The sequence below is a fragment of the Platalea leucorodia genome (assembly GCF_965183815.1).
Source record: "Platalea leucorodia genome assembly, chromosome: 20".
Taxonomy (NCBI): Eukaryota; Metazoa; Chordata; class Aves; order Pelecaniformes; family Threskiornithidae; genus Platalea; species Platalea leucorodia.
The window spans coordinates 7,554,371-7,575,328 of NC_138842.1; the positions used below are offsets into that span (position 1 = coordinate 7,554,371).

At 56.8% G+C, this 20,958-nt stretch overlaps 3 protein-coding genes across 3 annotated transcripts; 2 read left to right on the forward strand and 1 right to left on the reverse strand.

The window, feature by feature from the left end:
- The first annotated feature begins 543 nt into the window (after positions 1–543).
- On the forward strand, positions 544–3,782 carry CD3D (CD3 delta subunit of T-cell receptor complex). The gene is made up of 5 exons (XM_082330657.1): positions 544–717; positions 1,857–2,075; positions 2,560–2,691; positions 3,066–3,109; positions 3,482–3,782. The coding sequence occupies exons 1-5, from the start codon at positions 645–647 to the stop codon at positions 3,542–3,544; spliced, it is 531 nt and encodes a 176-aa protein (XP_082186783.1). The 5' UTR covers positions 544–644; the 3' UTR covers positions 3,545–3,782.
- Positions 3,783–6,547: 2,765 nt separating this feature from the next.
- CD3E (CD3 epsilon subunit of T-cell receptor complex) lies at positions 6,548–13,224 on the reverse strand. Its single transcript, XM_082330652.1, has 8 exons — positions 13,150–13,224; positions 12,923–13,032; positions 11,465–11,485; positions 11,154–11,174; positions 10,425–10,622; positions 9,496–9,648; positions 8,275–8,321; positions 6,548–7,940 (listed from the first exon to the last, which is right to left on the reverse strand). The coding sequence occupies exons 1-8, from the start codon at positions 13,212–13,214 to the stop codon at positions 7,884–7,886; spliced, it is 672 nt and encodes a 223-aa protein (XP_082186778.1). The 5' UTR covers positions 13,215–13,224; the 3' UTR covers positions 6,548–7,883.
- Positions 13,225–16,666: 3,442 nt separating this feature from the next.
- MPZL2 (myelin protein zero like 2) lies at positions 16,667–20,436 on the forward strand (the record flags this gene model as incomplete). The annotated part of the gene is made up of 5 exons (XM_082330656.1): positions 16,667–16,721; positions 18,854–19,020; positions 19,322–19,532; positions 19,782–19,926; positions 20,376–20,436. 5 exons carry the CDS (start codon positions 16,667–16,669, stop codon positions 20,434–20,436), a joined length of 639 nt encoding a protein of 212 aa, XP_082186782.1.
- Between the last annotated feature and the right edge of the window lie 522 nt (positions 20,437–20,958).

The following is a 20,958-nucleotide window of genomic DNA, read 5'->3' on the forward strand; positions in this document are numbered from 1 at the left end:
TGGGGGGGGCACATGGTTGCTGGGGGTCCCCAGCTGCTGGGGGGCTCCATGGCTGCGGGGAGACCCGTGATTGGGGGGGGGGCACATGGTTGCTGGGGGTCCCCAGCTGCTGGGGGGCTCCATGGCTGCGGGGAGACCCGTGATTGGGGGGGGGGGCACATGGTTGCTGGGGGTCCACGGCTGCAGGGGATCCCGTGGCTGCTGGGGGGCTCCGTGGCTGCAGGGGAGTTCTGTGGCTGGAGGTCCGTGGCTGCGGGATGACCCGTGGCTGCTGGGGGTCCCCAGCTGCTGGGGGGCTCCATGGCTGCTGGGGCATTTATGGCTGCTAGGGGCTCCCCGGCTGCTGGGGGTCCCCAGCTGCTGGGGGTCCCCATGGCTGCAGGGGGACCCGTGGCTGCTGGGGGCCCTGCCACCTCAGTCCCAGCTGCCCTCCCCTGCCTTTCCACGGGCATGGTGGCCGGGGCTGGGGCGAGGAGGCAGGCCCAGGGCTCCCCAGACATCCCCCAGCTGCTGGGGGAGGGAGGCTCCAGCCCCCAGCATCCGGTACCCGACGAAGATCTCGGGGCGGGCAGCGCGTTGTGGCGAGGCGCTCTCTCCACGTCCTCTCCTCTGAGCGGAGGAAAGAGCCGCCACCGCTTCGTGCCATGCGGAGGGGAAGGACCCTGGGCGCCTGGGCGCTCCTCGCCAGCCTGGCCGTGGCCAGCTGGGGCGTCCGAGGTAAGTCCCCGGGCGTCAGTCTCTGCCCGCAGGCTGCTGCAGTGCCGTGCCCCCCGGCGTGGTGCGCCCGAGGGACCCCGCGCAGGTGGCGAGGCTGGGGCTCGTCCCGCAGGCTGCAGCGGGTCAGCGGCGGCGCCCGTTGGGCACTCGCCGTGGTCCCTGGAGACTGCCACCCGTATTGCTTCCACCGCGGGCATCCCTGCGGTGGTGGGAGGGGGGCCGGGAAGCGGGCCCCCGCGGCTTGCCGGGGTTTTCCATCGCGGCACCTTGACCTGAGGTTCGTAAACGTCGATGGGGAGAAAGGAGCGAACGAATGCAACGGTTTGCGAGGACGGGATCGCTCTGATGACTCTGCCTGTCCTGGACTGTTGCTGTGACGGTCTGGAGCCGCGTGTGTTACTCCGTGGCTACCCGTGATGGCTCAAACCCACCTTGCAATGACGGAGCCTGTACGGTTGGACTCGGCAGTGCTGCGGTGTTAGAGCAGAGTAGCCCTGGCTTTGTGCCTGGCACAAATACGCAAGCAAGGAGAGGCTGTGTTCTGTACTCTGCTCCAGCACTCAGCAAACAAGACAAGGAATTTACTCTCCTTTTGCAGACTCTGACGGCGATGCCTTTGGGCCAAGGAAGCAATTCTGTGTGTTTTTTTGCACGCTTTTCACTAAAAATGTTTTTTACTATTGAGTAAAAACCCAAATGGGTTTTTGCCTCCCCATTTGGGCTCAGCTCCTGTCCCTGCTGGGGGAAACGTTGCACTTTCTGTTGAAACGTCTCTCACTGCAGTCGCGCTTCAATACCAACGCAATCTGTGTGCGGGATGAGGGTCACGCACGTACGGTCTGAATAGAGTCCAGGTAGATGCCCCATTCCAGCTAGTTTTCACTCTAAGGGAAGCTGGATCTCTAAACTACCCAGAACTGCGTTAACGTAACCACCGGTTGAACGCTGGACTGCGTTTCTGCTGGGTAGTCTGTTTTTTCTAGAGCTTTTTGTTTGCAGTGTCTTCTCCGCTGCTCAGGGGACGGCCTAATGTGATGCTCTCTACACCAGCCATCTCCACGAACGAGATCTCTCGGCTCTGCACCGCTGTGAGGTTGAGATCTCGGCTGTGACGCTCTCTGCTCTCCATTTTTTTACAGGACAGAAAGTAATCCTGAAAGAAGCCAGCGGGAAGGTGTTCCTGCAATGCCTAGTAGAGGGCCAAAAATCCCCTCAAATCCAATGGTGGAAAGATGGGAATGTGATAGGAAACACAACACAGCTGGACTTGGGTGCAGTTTACGATGATCCCAGAGGCACCTACACATGTCAAGTAGAAGCCGGTAGTAAAAGGTCCTCCCTCCAGGTGCACTATCGAAGTAAGTGTTGCAAGCCTGGTTTCTAGAGCCAGAACTGCTTGGAGTTTTCACCCAAGCAAATTTCTGAGGGAACTACTGATTTCCCGGAGTTTGAGGGTGGCTCCACCAGTTTGCCGAAGTCCTGACAGCTCCTGTGCTAGGTTGCTCTTGGGAACAGCCAAGCTGCACGTTCCCCTGCATGCGGTGTCCCCGTGAGAGCTCTGCAGCCTCCCTTAGTGCCACGGTACTCATCCTGCCTTGTTGCTAGCCGATTGCTGGCCCTGCTGCGGCCTGCCCTGAGCGCTGGGGCCACGTGGCAGCTTGTGCCGCTGCCTCGGGTCACGCAGCGAGCCAAACTTAATCCCTGGTCTCTCTCCCGGGGACTGGCAGAGCCGGCTGAGGGCTTCGGGCTCAGACCGACCTTGGCGGCGGGGCGAAGGCGGCCGAGGGGCAGGGTCCTGGTCGTGGCCCTGCTTGCAGCGTTGGTGTCCTTTTGGTCTTCCAGTGTGCCAGAACTGCATCGAAGTGGACGCTCCCACCATCTCGGGGATCGTGGTCGCGGATGTTGTCGCCACCGTCTTGCTGGCGGTTGCCGTGTATTGCATCACTGGCCAGGACAAGGGACGCATGTCACGAGGTGAGGGGAGAGCCCCGCTGATGCCCGCGGCTGGGGACAGGGAGCTCCTGGGCATCTTTAGGAGCTGCGTGGTACCCGGGGGCTTTCCATCACTGCCCACAGACCCCCGTCACTGCAAGCTGCAGGCAGCAGCCAGCACGCAGTGTGTCGAGGGTAGGGATCCATGCCAGCGCTCCACCTACCCTTCCTGCCCCTAGCTCGGCTTCCCAGGAGAAGCCATGAATGTCTGAGGCCTTGCGGGGGCTTTCCACTGAGCCTCCCAGAAAAAGTAAAAGCACAGGGCTGAAAGCAGATGGCCGCTTGGGTTTGTTTGCAAATGTTCACCGCGCTGCCCGTGATCCCCTGATCCTTGACCGCCTTCTTTCTTCATTTAGCTTCTGACAGGCAGAACCTGATTGCCAACGAGCAGCTCTACCAGGTGAGCGTGGGCTTCACACAGACGTGCGCGGGCTTCAGCACCTCTGCGTGGCGTGGGGCTGCGTGGTGGGACCGGCGTGGCCACGGCAGCACAGCGGCTGGGGGATACTCGACGCCGCGAGGCACTGAGCTGCGTTGGAGATCGCTCTCTGCTGGGGCGTTCGCAGCCGCCTGCCCCTGAGCGACCCAGAGGACGGGGCAGGCTCAGCTACCCCCTGCCTCTTGCTCTCTGGGGTTGTTAACCTCCGTGTGCAGGGAGGGAAGGCTTGCCAAAGGCTTGGCAAAGGGAGGGCTGCGCCAGCTTCCCCCGTACCCTCCCTCCCAGGGCTGGACAGACGCAGCTGTAGCTCGTCTCGTCTTTTTTTCCTCCTAGCCCCTTGGCGAGCGGGACGACGGACAGTACAGCCGGCTGACGCCTGCCAAGGCCCGCAAGTGAAGTGGGAAGACGCCGGGGCCTGTGACTTCTTCACACCAGGAGTGATATTACAGCAAAGCCACCGCCAGTGCCCAAGAGCACCGGCACCCTGTCCTGGCACCGCTTTCGTAAGCTCGCTGCTGCAGAAGACAGTGCGGGCTTTTGCCTAGAGAGCCCTGCGGCTCCTTGCCACGATGGGCTGCTTGTAGCGCTCTGCTCTTTCCATGGCCTCTTGCACGTCTGTATTCCCCTCATTAAAGATGAGCCCATCCTGTAGCCTCCCCGCTCCATCGGTTGCGTCGAGGCCTGGGGAGCCATGCAGTCGCTGGGGAGGGTGAGCGCTGGATGCCATCTGCCTGGACCCCTGCAGAGCTGTAAGGCTCCTGCCCGTCCCGCTAGGACGCTGCTCTGCCAGCGCAGGCAGCTGCCCACGGCTGTGCCACTGCTCTCTGCCAGGATCTAACTGCCCTCGGGGTCCGTTGCTGAAGCTGAGGATGGGGGACCTCGTGAAGGGAGAGGGTCGCCGCCCCTGAGAGTAGCAGAGGCTTCGTCTCGTTTAACTCCCCTTCCAGAACGGGGAGCGGGGACACGGGGAGCACGGCGACACTCAGCAGGGTCTGCGTCACCCCTGCAAAGCGCCTGCGTGCCTCGGTCCCCTGGACGGAGCTGGGGGGCTGGCAGGAGGGAGGACGGGAGGACGTGCAGGGCTTGGCATCTCATCGCCGTCTCCAAAGGGCAGGGGCTCGCCAGGTCCCTGGCGCCCAGCCAGCCTGCGCGGTGCCCCGGGGCTGGGGGGAGCCAAGCGTGAGCAAGCAGGCGAGCTGCGCTGGCTCCCCAGAAGAGCTCACAGGGGCTGGGGCCCGAAGACGAAATGGAATCAGCAGAGGGGACGAGAACTGCAGCAGAGACCCTGCAGAACACGTGGCAGCAGAGATCTTCCGTGGGGCTTTCGGCAGCCCCTCTTTCAGGCTCACTAGCCCTCCCAGTGTGCCGACTACAGGGTGCAGACGAGCCAGCTTTCAGAGCCTTTCCCAGCTCAACCACCTTTCCAGACACCGAGCAGCACTGGGTCGGCCCACACCAACCCAGCTCCTCCCGGCAAGGTCCCCGCTCCCCAGCTCCGAGCAAAAACAGGTAATGTGGTCTGACTACGGCCAAAACGGGAGGCAGATAAGAGACAGGATCACCTAGCAGTTAGAAACCTCGGAAACCAGGTCACCCTCCGTGTGCCCGTTGCACACACCTGTGGGTTGTGTTTCCCTGCTTTTCTAAGAATCTGGGTGACAGGCTTTAGAGAGCACCAGGCTGCGAGTTGCCTTGGGACTCAGTGGTATAAAGCGAGCACCAGAAGAGTTAACGCTCAGTAAAAACCGGCTACAAACCTGTGACACGTCTGACACGGCAAACAACGCGCGGGCTGTGCAAAGCCGTGGGTGCGCCCCACGTGCCCTTACAGGAATCGGTGCGTGATCAGCCCTGTGGGCAGCGAACAAGGAAAGGACCTGTTTTCCTATGGCGTCGGCTCTTTACGTGACAACGTTTTGCTCTTCACAGGAGGAGAAGAATGTCTTAGTGGTTTTTCCGCTCTAACCTGCTCCGGTGACGGTGAGTCCGATACGGCCATTGCAGGCAGAATGTGCCAGTACCCGCCTTTGGTTTGCAAAGCCGTCTGGGTAGGACCTTATAAAAAAGTGCCTAGCAGACTGCCTGGTTCATAGCGCTTGCGTCGCGGTGGGCTCTCACGGCGATGGGCGAAGGTGGCTAACCGCACCCAAAGAGCAGGAGAAGCCGGGGCTGAGTGGGTGGGTACGCTCCGCACAAATCAAAGAGGGGCAACATTTGCCACTGGTCTATTTGTGAGAAGCTCCTCAGCACCTCGCTCTTGGGAGGACAAAGACATATTTCTACAGTGCAGCTAAGCACAGAGGCAGAGCGATGTTGTCACTGGATGGGCGCTGATCCCACCGAGATAAGGAGAGCGTGGGTGGGATGGCAGCGGCTGGGGCAAGCAGGAGGCAAACGTGCAGCCCCACGAATGGTGGCAGGAGGACCGGGGTGCAGCCTGAAGCAAGATTTAGACCTTGTACTCCCAGAGCGGTCCGAGCTTCCCACGACCCATTCGTAGCAATGGGCTGCGTGGCTGGGCTGAGCAAGCGGCCCTGGAGCAGCGATGTTTTGCAGCAGCTGAGAACGCGGCCCGGGGTGGTTTTAGAGCTGCCGGGGGTTAGTGCTCTTTGTATCTTGCAATCTCCCTCCTAGATGTTAGCGCCTTCTACGGTAAACCCAGCTGTGCCGCCTTTAAAACCACATCCTGCAGGGTGAGCACGGCAACCCGAAGCAGCAGCTCGCGGGGTGTTCGCCTCCCCATGCTGAAACTCAAGGGTTAAACCACCCCCAGCCCCCACCCCTGCTGCTGTTTCCTTTCTTCCGAGCTGTTGCCCTGCAGAGCAACAGAAACGCGGCTCGCTCAGCCAGCCTTAGACCAGACACGCTCCCAGGCATCGCAGCATCTCTTGGGCCCTTCTCCTTCAGTTCCTACCTGCCCCATTGCCGCTGCTTTGGGAACCGCAGCTTTTACAGTCAATCAGGCAGATTTCAAATCTGCGTGTTGAGCGCGTGGGACCTCAGCTATTTCGCTTGCGCCGGGCAGCAGCCCCAGGCCCGCTCCCCAGCTCCTGCCGACCCCTTCCCCGCGCTCAGGCCCCGCTCCCCCCGGCGCGGCAGCGCGTTTTCGTGCGCGGCGTTGTCCCCCCGCCCTGGCCCAGTCTGCTCCCAAAGCCCTCGCAGGCTGCCGCAAGGGGAGTCAACGCAGACCCCCGGGCGCTCTCGCTGCCTCGGGCTACTCCTGACCTGGCAACTCCCCGTAACGAAACCCGTTTTTCTTTAACGGAGACAAAAACACGGGGGAAATCTTTTCCAATGCATACCTGGGGGAGCTGTCTCCCATTTTATTAATCTATTACAGTTCTTAAATGTATATAAAAAGGTTAAAGAGAATCTTTACCAACAGCCAAGAAGCCCGCCATCTTTCTAGCAGAAGCCAGGCAGAACTCGAGTTACGGAGCTGAAATGAGGAGAGAAAGGGCAGCAACAAAGGACAGACGACAAGAATCTCGAAGAGCAATAGCTCTGGAAAACGAAACTTGGCCAGCCAATGCACTTGTACGCCCCTTAGGGTACAACACGCCCGGAGAAATGCGTTTAGCCTAGACTACGCTATGGAGCATCGGTACAAACGGAGTCCGTGAAGGCTCTGGGATGAGAAGGACACCCTAGCAAAAGGGTCTGATGCTCTCGGATTTTGTAGGTCCTGGGCTTTCTCTCTGCGGCCCCAATGCATTTTCATTTCCATTCCAGCGGACAAGCTGTTTGAGAGCAGAGTGCTAGTCCTGGGTCTGAGCCAAAGGGTCTCAGTTCCAGCCTGGGAAACGTGAAAATCCCTGTCGTGCCGTCTCAGTCAGACTGCAAGGCTAAGTGGGGGGTTCAAATCTTAGCTGAAATATCCGAGCCCCGCTATTTAATAGCAACAGAGATCTAAGACTCAGCCAAGCACTTACATTTCCTAATAGGAAGGCTTTCAGAAGCCTGGGGAAGGCGCCAAATCCCCCCGTCACCCTACGAGGACGTTCTGCCGAAGGTCTGAAACACACAGGTCGCTGGATGCAGAGCGGTACTCGGCCCCACTCCTTTCCTGCCGCAGAAGGGCTGGGGGACGAACAGGTCGGTCTGCGTGTACTGGTAGAGGCGCTTCTCATTTTTTTAAAGGAAAGTGTTCGTTTCCACTGAAGTATTTTCATTCCAAGCAGTGGCATTTGTGTGAAAATGTACCGTTTTGTTTCTACTATACTGACTGCCTCTGTTCCTTTTGTTACAGTCCTGGGCAGCAAAACTAAGACAGGCTATGGAGATGGGAGCAGGACAAGGTCAGAGGCCAGTCGCGCTGAGAAGGACCCACTCTTTGCCCGCTAGCGAGCCAGGGAGGCACGGGGAGCGAGTGGAGGCACTCGGGATGGAAATTAAATGGGAGGGAAAACCAGAGTATGCAGCGGGAGCAGAGAGAGAGAGAGGCGTGAGGGAAAAGGAGGCCAGGAACCACCAGTGAGGCTGCAGTCCTTTAATGAGAAGGAAAAGTTGCCTTGCCAGTGCGCTCATTTGATGCTTTTCCCTAATGTCAAACCGAAGGCGGAAGGAATACGTCAGGGTGGGACAGCGGATGGCAGCAGGGTGCCTGTCCTGTGTAGCCGCCCGGCTTCCCCCAAACCCCCTGGGCCTCAGCAGGGCTGCGGAGAGCCGGGACCGCGCTGCGCGGAAGGGCTTAGCCCCTCCGCCGCTGTTTTCCAGCCCGTCATCCGTGGGAATTTCAGAAGCCCCTGGACTCCAGGCCAGCATACACTTCCCGCTGGCCTTTCCGGATGGGCTGCGGGAACAGCAGAGATGTTAGTCCGGGAATCCTTCCTAATACACCCTCAAACAACGGCGGGGGCTTGGTTCACGCAACGCTTGGAGGAAACTACGCCAGAGAGAGCAGGCGTAGCGCACGACTAGCGTGCACAAGAAGCTGCTCTCGACTCCCTGTGCCAGCACCAGGAGAAGGGGCTCCACCCTCACCACCTTTTCCCTTAAAAGCTTGGGGGTTGGCTGGCTGCCTGCCTCTTCAAAGGAGCAAAAAGGAGAAGGGCTACAGATGCCCAGCTCTGGCTATCCCTCCCCAACCAGCAGGGAGAGATGGAAAAAAGGCAGGTTGTCCATACCTCGTAGTCGGGGTTTGGAACGGGGGGCGGACGCTGCATCTTCTGACCTGCAAGAGAGGCAAAGAGAGGTCGTCCTCGGCGATGATTCATATAACACAGCACGGGGGACTTTCACGGAGGTGATCCCCGGGTAATGCACACCGTGGGTCAACTCGCACAGCTTCACTGTGAGCTTAGAGCTTTTAAAGACCCGACTGCTGCAGGCAGGAGGCCTTACGGTCATTTAGGAAGAAATCAGCTTTCTTTTCGAAAAGGTAAATTTCTAGCTTTCTGGTGCTGAAGAAATACTTGAAAACAAGCAGCACAGGCCCGGGCTGCAGGTCCCCGGTATGGATACCAGATCTGTACTCCTCTGCCCCAGCAAGCTGCACAGGCATGAGCACATCATCGCATTTCTGTCGAACCCAGCGCACAACACGCACAGTAAGCAGGCAGGAGGGAATTTAGACCCGCGGAAAGATTTATATCGGTTTTGCGGAGGCTAGGGGAAAAGCGGCAATGCCTGGTCTGCACAAAGCCTGGCCGGTGAGCACCCACGGTACTTGTCTGACAGGCAGTCTCCTGGTACAAATGTCACCGGCACCGCTTCTTGGACAAATTGCTAGGTTAACGGGTGGACTTGATGATCTTAAAGGTCTTTTCCCACCTAAACGATTCCATGATTCTATGATTCTAAATCTGGACCAGCATTGTGAGGTCACCACCCTGTATCACTTTACCCCGGCATTTATAACCCGTGAGCCCCACTGCTGGACCCACTGGGTCACCAAACCGTGGCCTCAGAAGCCAGAAATTCCAATTTATAGTTTTAATAACACCATGACTTCTAATCGCGTGTTCTGTGTGCGGGCCTGGTTCTTGGTCTCTGATTGCCCGAGCCAGCAGGTGAGTATGCCAGGGCCAGGCTGGGTTTGCGGCTACCCTTGCAAGCTGAGCATCTGCCCTGCCGTGTTTGCTTCGGCACAGACTCAACGCTGCTGCACGACAGCCTGCGAAATGCTTTCCTACGGGCAAGAAGCCTTTGACCCAACATGGCAGCAGCGCACATCCCATGCAAGAAGGCAGCCCGGAGCAACGCGTGTGGCAAGCAGGAGCATCGTTTGGCGAGGTCGTGGAGGCCCGGGGGGAACAGAGGAGGCTCCGTCACTCAGCAGGGGCAAGTGCTCGATTCGGCGCTCAGCGGACATCATGGGGAGCAGAGACACCTGAAACGGCTCTTACCTCGTGGCCGACCGCCAGCGCTAGCGCCCGCTCTCCCCTTCCTGTCTTTGCTGAAGTAATAGACCAGAATCAGCACCCCGAAGGTGATGAGAAGATCGGCGGTGATGATCCCTGTCACCGCCAAGGCATCCAGCTCCTCACAGTTTGTGCACACTGCCAGAAGGAGAGATGAAGGTGCTCAGAGACGGGCACCCTTCCTTTCCGGCAAGGAAAGGCCAGGCCTCACTCGTCTGCTTAATGCTAGCCGAAAAGGTACAGTTCTGGGTGGGACGGAGAAAAGAGCAAAGAGAAAGGGACAGCGGAGGCCCCTCTATCTGCCCGGCCATTTCGGTCTGCAGACAGACACAGACCGGGGGCTGCCGCGTGCGGCCTCCTTCGCTACCCTCTGCTGTTTGCGTGCCTGAGCCGGAGGCTGCAAAACATCTGCTAGATCATTGCCCCCCCGCCTATGCTGGACTCCAAGTCCTGGATGCAGGGCGGCTGCCCAGGTTTCAAATGGCTCGGAGGCTTAAATCACGCTGTCAGGGCGGAGGTGAACTCCCCCTGGTTGATGGGTCGCAGAAACCAGGCTGCGCGCTCCAGATGAGAGGTTTCTGCTCTGCGAGACAAGAAACGCCTCTGGCCTTTGCGACAGACGTTGCTCTCGCCTTGTAGCACGGCGGAAACCGTATAAAAAAAGATCGCGCGCTGTTTATGGGGGAACGCGCAACCAGCTTGAGGATGGGAAAGGCACGGAGAGCGGGGAGATTCCCTTTGCTAAAAACGTGCTCTTGGCCACTTTTACTGCCCACCCAGAGCAGGAAGGCCTTCAGCAGAATCGCATTCACCCAGCCCAGCAGCACTGAAAGCCAGGTCTCGGCCCCTAGTATGTGTCACTGAAACGTGTCGGCTTTATCTTCGGCCCGCGGACCGAGCGCTTTTCCGCTCACCTCTGGCGTTCAGGTACATTTCATACGTCTTGCCGCCTGCCGAACAACTCACGTTGGCAGGAGCGCTGTCGTGGTTCTCTATGACGTACTTCTCCCCGCTGGTTTCCACTTTTGTCCCACCTACGCCCCACTCTATGCTGCCTTCGGTCACGGGACACGTGATTGTCACGGTGGTTCCGGAAATCTCCACCAGGAATTCTGTATTGGAAGATGGGCCAACGAGGAGAGAAACCAGCATTACACGCAGCTTCTGAGCAGGCTTCCCTGCCCACCCGTGGTCCCACCGCGACAGCCTGCTCTGCAAAACCTTTCACGTCACGGCGGGATGTAAATTCCCCGCGTATGTGTCTTCTGCAGGCACGTTTTCCTTTAGTCTTTTACAGCGATTCTTTGCAACGCTGAACAGTACCAAAATACCATCCCCGAGCGTTCGCCTTTCTGTCAGAGAGCCTGGCCACCTGCCACCATCGTGCTGTTCACCCATATGCTTGCTGGTCCCCGCAAATGGCCAACCCTGCTTGGAGACCACTAACAGTAATTGGGGCAACTCGTCATGGCTGGTTCTTCCCATCGGCGATGACAGTAGCAACTAACGAAGAGGGAATTCGTTCCTCCTAAAATACTGCTTGAACTCAAGTGTTTCTACCTGCCTTTTAGTCCTCACCTGCGAGGCATCTGCAGTCTTTATGTCATGCTAAATAGTTAAGAATGCTGGTAAAATACACTTACCCGCCTGTGCTTCGATATCATCTGCAAAGGAGAGGATAACAGTGTTAACAAATCAACCCGCTATTCCCTTACTGCTTGTTGCTGTCGGAAAATGCCCAACGCTGCTTGGGGATCGCTAGCAGTAACTAGGGACAATTCATGGCAGCCAATTTTTCAAAGCAGTGGGATCAGGAACAATCGATGAACAGGGAATTTTTCCTATCCTACAATATCGGCAACAGTCAAATATTTCTATTTGACTTTTGGGCCTCACTTGCGAGGCACAGCTGGTCTTTTAATCGCACTAAATAGTTAAGAAAAAATACACTTACCCTGCTGAGCTGTGGTGCCAACTACAAAAGAAAGAAGAACAAGCGTTAGGTAATTTAGCTACCGGTACCGTACACCTTTACTACTTCTAGGGCATCCTTTCTGAAGTCAGCTGCGGGCAAGAGCTGTTTATACCCCCCTCTCTGTGCCGGAGGCAGTAGCAGCATTCTGGCAGCAGAGACAGGATGTTGTTCAGAAGCGAAGCCTTCTCCCTTGGAAGCCATTTTTAACACAGACTAACGCAGAATGGAAACCTGAATAATTTTCCGACCCGGTTTAGAAAAAGGGTTCTTGCAAGCTGTGCAGCCAGCAATTGTCCTTGATTACCATGGACCGAAGACTGCTGGAAAATCATGCCCGGTCTCTGCAGTAAGAACCACTGTCCTCTGCAAGAGCGTACTCGCTGGAGGACCGGACCCTGATGCTCGATTTAACGCTGTAAAGCAGTTTTTCTCTCTTGGTAGGAAACGAGTAGCTCCACTGAAGTCTCTGGAGCTGGAGTATTATAGAAACAGCTTTTAGGAGATCCGAATCAGAGTTGTGATTCGCTTTAAGGACATTTGTCGGCAGAAAATAGCAGAAGTAAAGAAAGCGACGACCTGTACTCATGTGTTTGGTGCTATTGTCTCATCCCGGCTAATGCTTGCTTCACAACAGGAGTTACTTGTAACAAAACTGTAGATTTGAAAGTCCACAGGCATAGGACTTGGCTGGAGAGAAGGGGACCCGATGCTTTTTTCTTTAGAGAAGATGAATTGCAATTTGAAAAAAGAACAGACCGCTGCTAAACCGAATGCTTTCAATCTTCTCAAAGAATAGCAGTTGGTATTTGCAGCACATTGGCAGAGTACCTGTAGTTTTATTGTAGTATCGCTTAATCACCTTTCCAACTTATCATCTCTCATAGCTACCGGCTTCTTTGTAGTCTTTACAGATACGCTGCGCTTCATCCTAAACCAGCTTTCTAAATGCTGCTCGGTTCAAACTGGTGAGATGGAAATTGCTACCACTCCCATGATATCACGGTGAACCTGAACTGAAGTTATTTACCCATGATCACACAGCGGTTTAAGAAAAGTGCATGAATAAAGCATAAAGATAAGATTCAAAATACAGACGCTTAGAGTTCACACTGCTGCAGAAAGCGGTACGTCAAGCTCCAACCCTGCTGCGTGAAGTTTGGAGACCATGTGTCTTAGGGAATCGGCCAGCAAGCAAAAATTCACCGGGGAGCTCAGGTTCTGTTCTCCAGCCCGAGCGGGTTGGACTCCCCTTCCTCTGTCCCCGCGTCTGCACCGCGAGGGGACCGCTGACTCGGGAGAGCAGCAGCTCCACGGGCACTCCGCATGCCAGTTGCAAAGACGCGGCCGCAGGCACTTTGCAAAACCAGTCGCCCGCCCCATGCTTTCTCCTCCGCAGCCCCTTCTGCTCCCCGCGGGCTGCCGGCCAGCCGTACTCACCCACGCACAGCAGGAGCCCCAGGAAAGGCAGGGACCGCTCCAGCCTCATCCTCGCGTTCCTCCTTCTCTTGCTCTTCCCTACCACATCAGACTGGCATCGCAGAGGCTGGCTGCGAGGGAAGAAAGAACACATTGGCTTTTCAAGTTCTCGCTTACAAGAAAGAGGCCCGAGATTTTTTCCCAGAATTGTGCACGGCGGCGAACTGAGCGGCGCTGGGGAGACTCACCGTTTCCAGCGAAACCTGCAGGCGGCCAAGAAAGGCACAGAACACGTATGATAAAATAAGCCCATGTCAGGAAGTACGGAGGCTCAAAACGTCTTTGCGGAACGTCATTGACGGCGAGGGGTGGCTGCTCTGCACCAGCCCAGCTCGAGTCTCGAGAGACCTGTTGTAACGGCCCGAGGAGCTGCAGGAGAGAGAAAGGAGCCTGGGTCACATTTGCTGCCGGGACATTCCTAGCAATTTTTCGAAGCGAGTGTTTCTGAAGTTCAAACTACTGCAAGCAACTTAACAGAGGGGGGAATAAACAAAGCAACCAGAAACGCTACGCGCAGCTCAGCACCTAGAGGCACTCTGTGGCCAGCAGAAACGAGCCTGTGAGTGCCAGGCTGTAAAACCTGGGGGATTTAGTGCCTGTGATGCAATCGGGACTCGGCTTTTGTTATTTTGCTCTAACGCAGCCCATTTATTCCTGCTGCCTCTTCAAGAGCGGTGTTTGCCAGCTCCTCACCCAGAATCTCCTCCGCACGCGTGCTGACGGCGAGGAGCGCAGCGAAAGCGGTGGCTGAGCGCTGCAGCCCCTGAAGCTAACGCTCTGCTCCCGGCAGATGCTCCGTGCCGCGCTCGCCCGTCGGGAGGGAACTTGCTTAACGGCGTCGCTGGGTCCCTTCGGTTTCAACATGAGGCCGCAGAAGCAATTCTACGTTCTCGCGCAGCGTCGGTACGCGCGTTACGAATCGCACCTACAGTAAAATCGGCTTTATTTCTTTAAATCACGTTTAACGGAGTCAGAGAATGATAGAAGACCAGGTTGGAAGGGACCTCGGGGATCATCGGGTCCGGCCTTTCCGGCACAATCTCGACGAGGTGGCCCGGCACCACGTCTTAACCGCGTGCGGCGTAGCGGAATTCAGGCCTGTCTGCTCAGCAGCCTAGCCACAGCCGGGAGAGGCTGCGGGACGGCTGCGGCTCCTCGGAGGAAGCCTCCGTCTCGGGGGCGGGGGCAGAGGGGAAGGCGGCGGGGCGAAGCCGCCCCGCACGGCGCGGCGCCAGCGCGGCCGGGAGCCGGGCGGCGCTGCCCCGGCGCCGCCAGGGGGCGCCCGCGCCCTGCCCCCGCGGGCGCGCCGCTGCGCCCGGGCGCGCTCCCCTCCCGCCGGCGCCGCGGGGGCGAAGCGGGGCCGCGCCGGGGCCGCGCCGGGGCCCGGCTGCCGCAGGGGCGAAGCGGGGCCGCGCCGGGGCCCGGCTGCCGCAGGGGCGAAGCGGGGCCGCGCCGGGGCCGCGCCGGGGCCGGGCTGCCGCAGGGGCGAAGCGGGGCCGCGCCGGGGCCCGGCTGCCGCAGGGGCGAAGCGGGGCCGCGCCGGCCTTCCGCCTGCCTCCCCTCGCAGCCTGCCGAGGCGGCGGGGCTGCCCCTGCTTTGCGGGGGCCGGCGCAGAGGCTGCGGAGCCAGCCCAGGCTCCCTCCTTCCGCAAGGGCCCGCCGCCCTTCGGGCGCATCGCCAGGGACCCCTCCGCAGGAGCCTGGAAGGACGGAGCCGGCTCCTCGCTCCTTCCCGAGAGCTCGCCCTCGAAGGGCATGGCCAACGGCAACGCTGTGGGCTTCATTTACTGAGGTGCTCCCTCTAGCTCTCAGACCCCTTTTACTTATTTCTGTTTCAGAATGAAAAACGAGCGAATAACGGTACCGGTAAGGGTGCCGGCGACACGGTCGTCTCTTAACGGTTGGAGCCAGCTCGTTTTGAAACAAGATGTTAAAGGCTGGTAAACGTCTGCAAGTAAAGCTCGGAACAGCCCCTCCTCCCGGTCCTGTGCCTTACACGACCGTGGCCCTAAGCGAGAGCCGGGAGCGTCGCGGCGCGGCCGGAGCGGCCACGGGGCAGCCACAGCGAGAAACGCTCTCGTCCTGCTGGGCTCTGCGGGGCTGCCCGGGGACCGGCAGCGGCCGCCGGGCAGAAAGAGAGGCTTCGGCGGCGGCGGCAAGCCGACTGCGGAGCGCTGCCTCCCAGGCACTTGCAACAAAGTCGGGAAGGGCAAAAGTATCTTCTGTTCGCAAAACAAACCAACCAACCAACCCAGCCTCATAAATATTTACGGTGGCAATGAAAGAAATGGAAACGATGCTTTGGAAGAGTAACTGAGTGGAAATCCGGGGAGATGCAGCGATGAAGGGTTAACGCAGGGCCAGATTATTCCCGTGAAAACTGGGATGCCTGGTGTGTCAGAGCCATTAGCAGAGACACGCTAGCAGAGATGAGATTCTCTGTGCCGTTCTGCGGACGGTCCGCGAGACTGATGGCCTCGGTGTTTTTTACATTGCCAAATTTGTAACTTGAAGTTTAAAAGTTAACAATAAATTCAGTATTCTCCTCAGAAATCGCCACAAGGATGTTACAACAGCAGACGGGAGGAGAGGTGTCCGCAGGCTTGCTGACGAGCCGGGAGTCCGCGAGTCCTGCTGCTGTCCGCTTTCGGCCGAAACCTCGCTCTGCCCGGTTCTGACACCCTCTCAGCGCGCCCCAGGCAATCCGGCACATCCCAACGGGAGCCGCGCTGCGGCGCAGCGAGCGCGCCCTCGCTCGCCTCCCCAGCTCTGAGCTGAAGGGGGCCCTTCGAAGCCCCGGCCGGGGTTAGGGCATCCTCCCCGTCCCTGCCTTGCCACCGCTGCCAGGAAGATTAGCCTCCGTCGCGATGAAAGCTCATAACCCGGGATGACTTCTTGGAACTAGACCAGGGACCAGACACAAACACAGCCACGGCCAGCAGCAGGTTCTGCTGTTAGTGTGATTTATGGTCTTCGAAGGCAAACATCCTTATTTTGCACGTGCACGCCTCGCTTTCGTGCTCTCACAACTGCCGCGTGCCACCAGGGAAATATTTTGTGTCGCCCTGAGTTTCTCCAGCGCCTCGCGCCGCTTCTTAAGCACGGCGGGCTTTCCCCAGCTGTGCCCGGACTACCACCGGGCTGGACCCGTGGCCAGCGCGATTGGCTCCCGACTCTCCCGGGAGCTTCAGCAGCACCAGTTAACGCAGCCTCCCAGTTCTGCGGGATGGTTTGGCTCGCTTTTTTTGGACTGGTTGCTGCTTTTTGCCAAACAAATGGCCCTCGTTCCTTCAGGCTACCTATAAACACCTGCAGGCAAATTTTCTTTTAGGAGGAAAATTACCTCCCACAAGAGGGGAGTGGTTTCAGGTGGAGGCTGGGAGGAGGGATGATTGCAACACAAAAGAGCAAAGGAAGATGGGAGGCAGAAGAAATTAATCTGGCCTCAAAAATGTCCCTGTTTTACCCCCAGAAGTGAGCTGGGCTGGCCACACCTTGCCTTTCCGTGCAAGGGCAGGGAGCGCTCTCTGACTCAAGCAGGAGGGAGCACTCACGCTGCCGGGCAGGCCAAGCGGAGAGAAAGGAATTTGCTTTACTGTGCCGGCAAGGCTGGGAGAAACTCCTCTTTCACCCGGTTATCGAGAACCTGACGCGAATCTCTCTTTCCGGCGCTGCTCGGCCCGTGGAGTGCGGATTTGTCTCCCCAATGGGTGGCCCCAGCTGGCTGGGTGCTGTGCTCGTCCTTGGGGTACAGCTCCGAGGTAAGGAAACCTGGTTCTGTCTGGCCTCAGCTCCCGTCTTGACTTTCTTCTTCTGATCCCTTAATTATCACCCTCGTTAAGGCAGCGACGTTACAGGAGTCTCGGATACTGTTGTGGACGATGGCTGCGCTTCTTTCGGTCCGGGGTTCGCTGGAAGTGACACGAAGAGATTGAGTTTCTTCGACAAACAGGTTTAGGTGTGTTCAGGCGGAAGAACGCCCCTGATCTCCTCCCGAGCTCTGGTTACACATCGTTTCCCCTGCTGCCAGGAGTCTGGACTTTACTCCGAGACGGTTTTTTTTCCACTATCTTTGTTACTAGACAATCCGAGCTTGTTAAGCAGCGCTGGGTCTCGATCCTTTACGCAGCAACGATTCCAGACCGACAATAAACTCACTCGAATTTTCAGTGGTTTATATCGATATAGCCAGAATCTAAGAGCGCCGTGTCCTCCTTTCCCAAATGCCTCCGCACACGGATGCGCTCGGTAATCTGTCTCGAAAAAAGAATTTCACACTCATTTCCCACGGTTGTTCTTTTAAAGGAGTTTAACATGAAAAGATTTGACACCGAATCTTTGGATGAGAAACATGATCTCTGCCAGTGACGTTTTTCAAATGTGAACACCTTCGATGTTTTGGCATTTCAAGTATTTTCTCCTTTGAGAAAAGAAATTCTCTGGAAAGGAAGCCTTTGGTTAGAAATTACTTTCAAATACAGGAAATGTATTCATTGTCTTTGTTATGAAGCCCTGTTTTACAACCCCAGATAAGCTTTTTTTTTTGCTTGAATCACACTGGGGCGAGTTAACTCGTCTTCCCAACTTGTCAGGACATGATTAATATTTTCTTTTTGTGCTGGGCTCGTTTGACCAGTGAGGAAAAGGAAGCCCACGGGAGCACATGATGGGGAACGGGGAGGACTGTCCCTCTCAGCAGCAGCGAGATGTTGAGCGCCGCGCCGCTGGTTTGCAGAAGCTAACCCTCGGACTCGGAGAGCTACAGCGGTCGGGCGCGCAGCGCGGCGGCTGCGGGGGAAAAAGTGAGGGCTTGCAGCCCCCCCGTTTTGGTAGCGATTGAACTGGCAGGGCAAGCCAGAGGACAGCTAGGGCTCAGGCGGGAGAGGCGTCTTCACCAGCAGCCCTCTGGTTTTCTTTCCTGTTTTTCATTTTTCTTCTTTCTGCGCCTTGATGCGCTCGCTCTCGCGCTCGCTGATTGCCTCTCTTTCAGGGGAGCATCGAGTTAGCGACGCTAACTTATTTCTAAAGCGGCAGCTGTGGTGGTTTGGTTAAAGGAGGATGTTTGACAAACAAATGCTTACAGATTTACCTCGAGAATTTCCTGTAGAGTCCCTCAGCCTGACTATATTTGAGTGTAGTTGTCCAGCTGGGCTATTAACCTTCTAACAGGCACTTCTTGCATCGCTAAGAGCAGTTTTCACCACGGCGTCAGGCTGATAAGCGTCTAAAGGAGAGTTCTAGCATGGGAAATAGCAATCGGTTATTGGGGCTCGGCTACTTGAAAGGGCAGGACTGCTTTTCTGAAGAAATCTGCTTGGGCAGGTGAGCGCAGTGGAGCGTAATCACTCGTGGCAACGTGACCAGGGCAAGCCCATGAAAAGTTATACGGTGTCTTTGGGGCCAGGCAGGACCAAGCGTATATTTAAGGAGGGGTGGCGTTTACAACAGCGTTGCACCTCCTAGATGCCAAGTTTGCTCATGCCTGAAGGGAGGTGTTTCCCCCCAAAGCAAAGTCCGTTGTCCCTATAGGCAAGTCCTTCTCAGTGGTCCTTTCTCAGCCAGTTATCAGATCTGTAAGTGCTTAACCGTGCAGACACAAACCCACAAAGAAAGCGCTGTACCAGCAGTTCGGACGAATGCAGGCTCCCTTGAAACCAGCACCGTGCGTGTCGACTGGCAAAATCCACGAAGCACAGGGGATCTCTTGGACCCCGCATAGGCAGGATCACCTCCCTCGGTAATTACATCTGCTGCTTGTGACTGTCCGGTTAAACATTGACTCGGACGGATAAGGCAGGCTCCTGCACAGACTAAATGCAGATAAGGAAAAGGGATGAGCTTACTCCTAGACAGTAGTTTTCTTTATCTCTAACCCCCGCTGTTTTCCCTGCAGCACTGTGGCCTGTGGCGGCCGTGGAAGTTCACACTTCCAAGGAGGTGGATGCTGTGAACGGCACTAACCTGCGGTTAAAATGCACCTTTTCCAGCAGCAGCCCTATTAGCCCAGACCTGTCAGTGACCTGGAACTTCCAGCCTGAGGACCTGAGCTCTCACGAGCCGGTACGTGAGACTTCTACGCCCCGTTTCATTGATGCACGCTTGCCCAACAAACCAGTCCCAAGGCCCGGCGCTGGGTAAGCCCGGCGCCTGCAGAAATCCCAGGCGTGGGTGTGGGCAAGCGCGGCTGAAACGCACAAGGCTCCATCTTTCGAAACGGCCTCAGAGCTCATCCGAGAGCGACTGGGCCAACGCGGCTCTCCTCCGCTCCGGCTGCGTGCCTCAGCCGGTGCCGCTCCGCTTCCGCGTGCCGCTGCTGCCACAAAGGCTGCGTGGGAATGACGGCTTCCTCTCTTTCCTGTAGGTATTTTATTACCTGAAGGAGCCCTACATGTGGCCCGCTGGACGGTTTAAAGAGCGGGTCACCTGGGATGGGAATATTGAGCGCAATGATGTTTCCATCATCATCTGGGATTTGCAGCCCACTGACAACGGGACGTTCACCTGCCAGGTGAAGAACCCGCCAGATGTCGGTGGCACAATTGGCGAAGTGCGACTCAGAGTTGTGCAGAAAGGTGAGAGGCCGAGAACCCCACCAGAGGTCATGTCGATGTAGCCCGTGCGAAGCGTTGGCAGGTCTTCCCCCACATATGGGAAAATGTATGGAAGAAAAGGGATTATAAAGAGAAAGCATGAGGGTAGTTAACGGATACAAGGAAAAAAGGAGCCTGCGGAAAGGTTATATGCCGAGATACAGGTTCCCAGCCTCACCAAGAGCCCTCTGTGTGTCCCTCTTGTTCATTTATCCGTTTCTCTCCACGCAGTGCATTTCTCAGAAATCCACTTCTTGGCGGTGGCCATTGGGTCTGCCTGTGTTCTGATGATCATTGCGGTGACAGTTGTGATTATCTGTCGACACCGTCAGAAGAAAGCGCAAGAGAAGAAGACTGAGGTGGCAGACACTGAACTGTAAGGACGGAGGGGAGAGAGAGAGGGGCTTCGGGGGAAGCATGTCAAATAAATACATCTTTGTAGCTATTCTGAATCATTGGCTTGGACCTTACCCTAAGCATCTGCAATGCAAAACCGCCAGCACAATTAGCAATAATGGGCTGCTTGCTTGCAGGCAGAACAGAGCCCCGGGATGAACAAGCTCTGGAGTCATCGTCTCGCTCTTGCCCTTCGGAGCGGCTCCTCGCTCGGAGGGGACCCAGCTGTTGAGGTGTAGCTGGCAGATGCCCACTCTTCTTTCCTCCGTGAACCTGACGCTGGCCACCGTGCGTGCGGCGTGCTTATTAGCTTATCCTATAGCTTCTCTTTATATGTTATGTATGTTATGTGTAACTCGGAAGGTGTCTCTGCTGCTCAGAATATCTGACGCTGATTTGGGCTTTTCTTTTTTCCTTTTTTTATATCAGTAGAGAAAGGGAGAACCTGAAGATCAGAGAAGAAAAGGAAGCCAGTCCACTGGAAGACTAGAGGTCTTTGATGGTATGTACAATGCAGGTACCCGTTCAGACTTTCTCCCATTAATGTCTCGGCGTTACTGCAGACTTTCTAAGACAGTTTTACCTAGGTATTTCTCTTCTATGGCCACGGTAGCCGTAAACAGAAACAACCGAGACCGCAGTCGCGCTTTGCTCTTGAGGAGCCCCAGAGAGACTGGCAGGCAGCGGAGGCAGAACTGCCTCTGCTGCGGAGCGGATTTCTCCACCCGAGTGTTGAGGACCATCGGCAGGAAAGGCGTTCTCGCTGCTGCCCGTGACATGCCTGCTTTGGGGATAGAGAGGAATGAATTAACTTCCTTTCACCAGTTTTGAATCTGCTTTTCGATTCGTTTGATCTTTATTGTTGTACAGCTGCTACGGGAAGACTGCAACTGTTTGCAGATTTGCTGGCTTTGCTGAAACACTTCAGCATAATTTTTACCCGCCCGATTTCTGAGGTCAGCAGTTGCCTCCAGTATTTTTGTTTTCAGCAACACCCTGAGTAATGAACCTG

Bases quoted from the DNA above. Each gene is read 5' to 3' on its own strand.
- CD3E (XM_082330652.1), bottom strand. From the start codon at position 13,214: ATGGGCTTATTTTATCATACGTGTTCTGTGCCTTTCTTGGCCGCCTGC. The intron at 11,175-11,464 runs GTAAGTGTATTT...TCTCCTTTGCAG, and splicing joins TGGCACCACAGCTCAGCAGG to ATGATATCGAAGCACAGGCG. The intron at 9,649-10,424 runs GTGAGCGGAAAA...TCCTTCTGGCAG, and splicing joins AATGTACCTGAACGCCAGAG to TGTGCACAAACTGTGAGGAG.
- CD3D (XM_082330657.1), top strand. From the start codon at position 645: ATGCGGAGGGGAAGGACCCTGGGCGCCTGGGCGCTCCTCGCCAGCCTG. The intron at 718-1,856 runs GTAAGTCCCCGG...ATTTTTTTACAG, and splicing joins GGCCAGCTGGGGCGTCCGAG to GACAGAAAGTAATCCTGAAA. The intron at 2,692-3,065 runs GTGAGGGGAGAG...TTCTTCATTTAG, and splicing joins CAAGGGACGCATGTCACGAG to CTTCTGACAGGCAGAACCTG.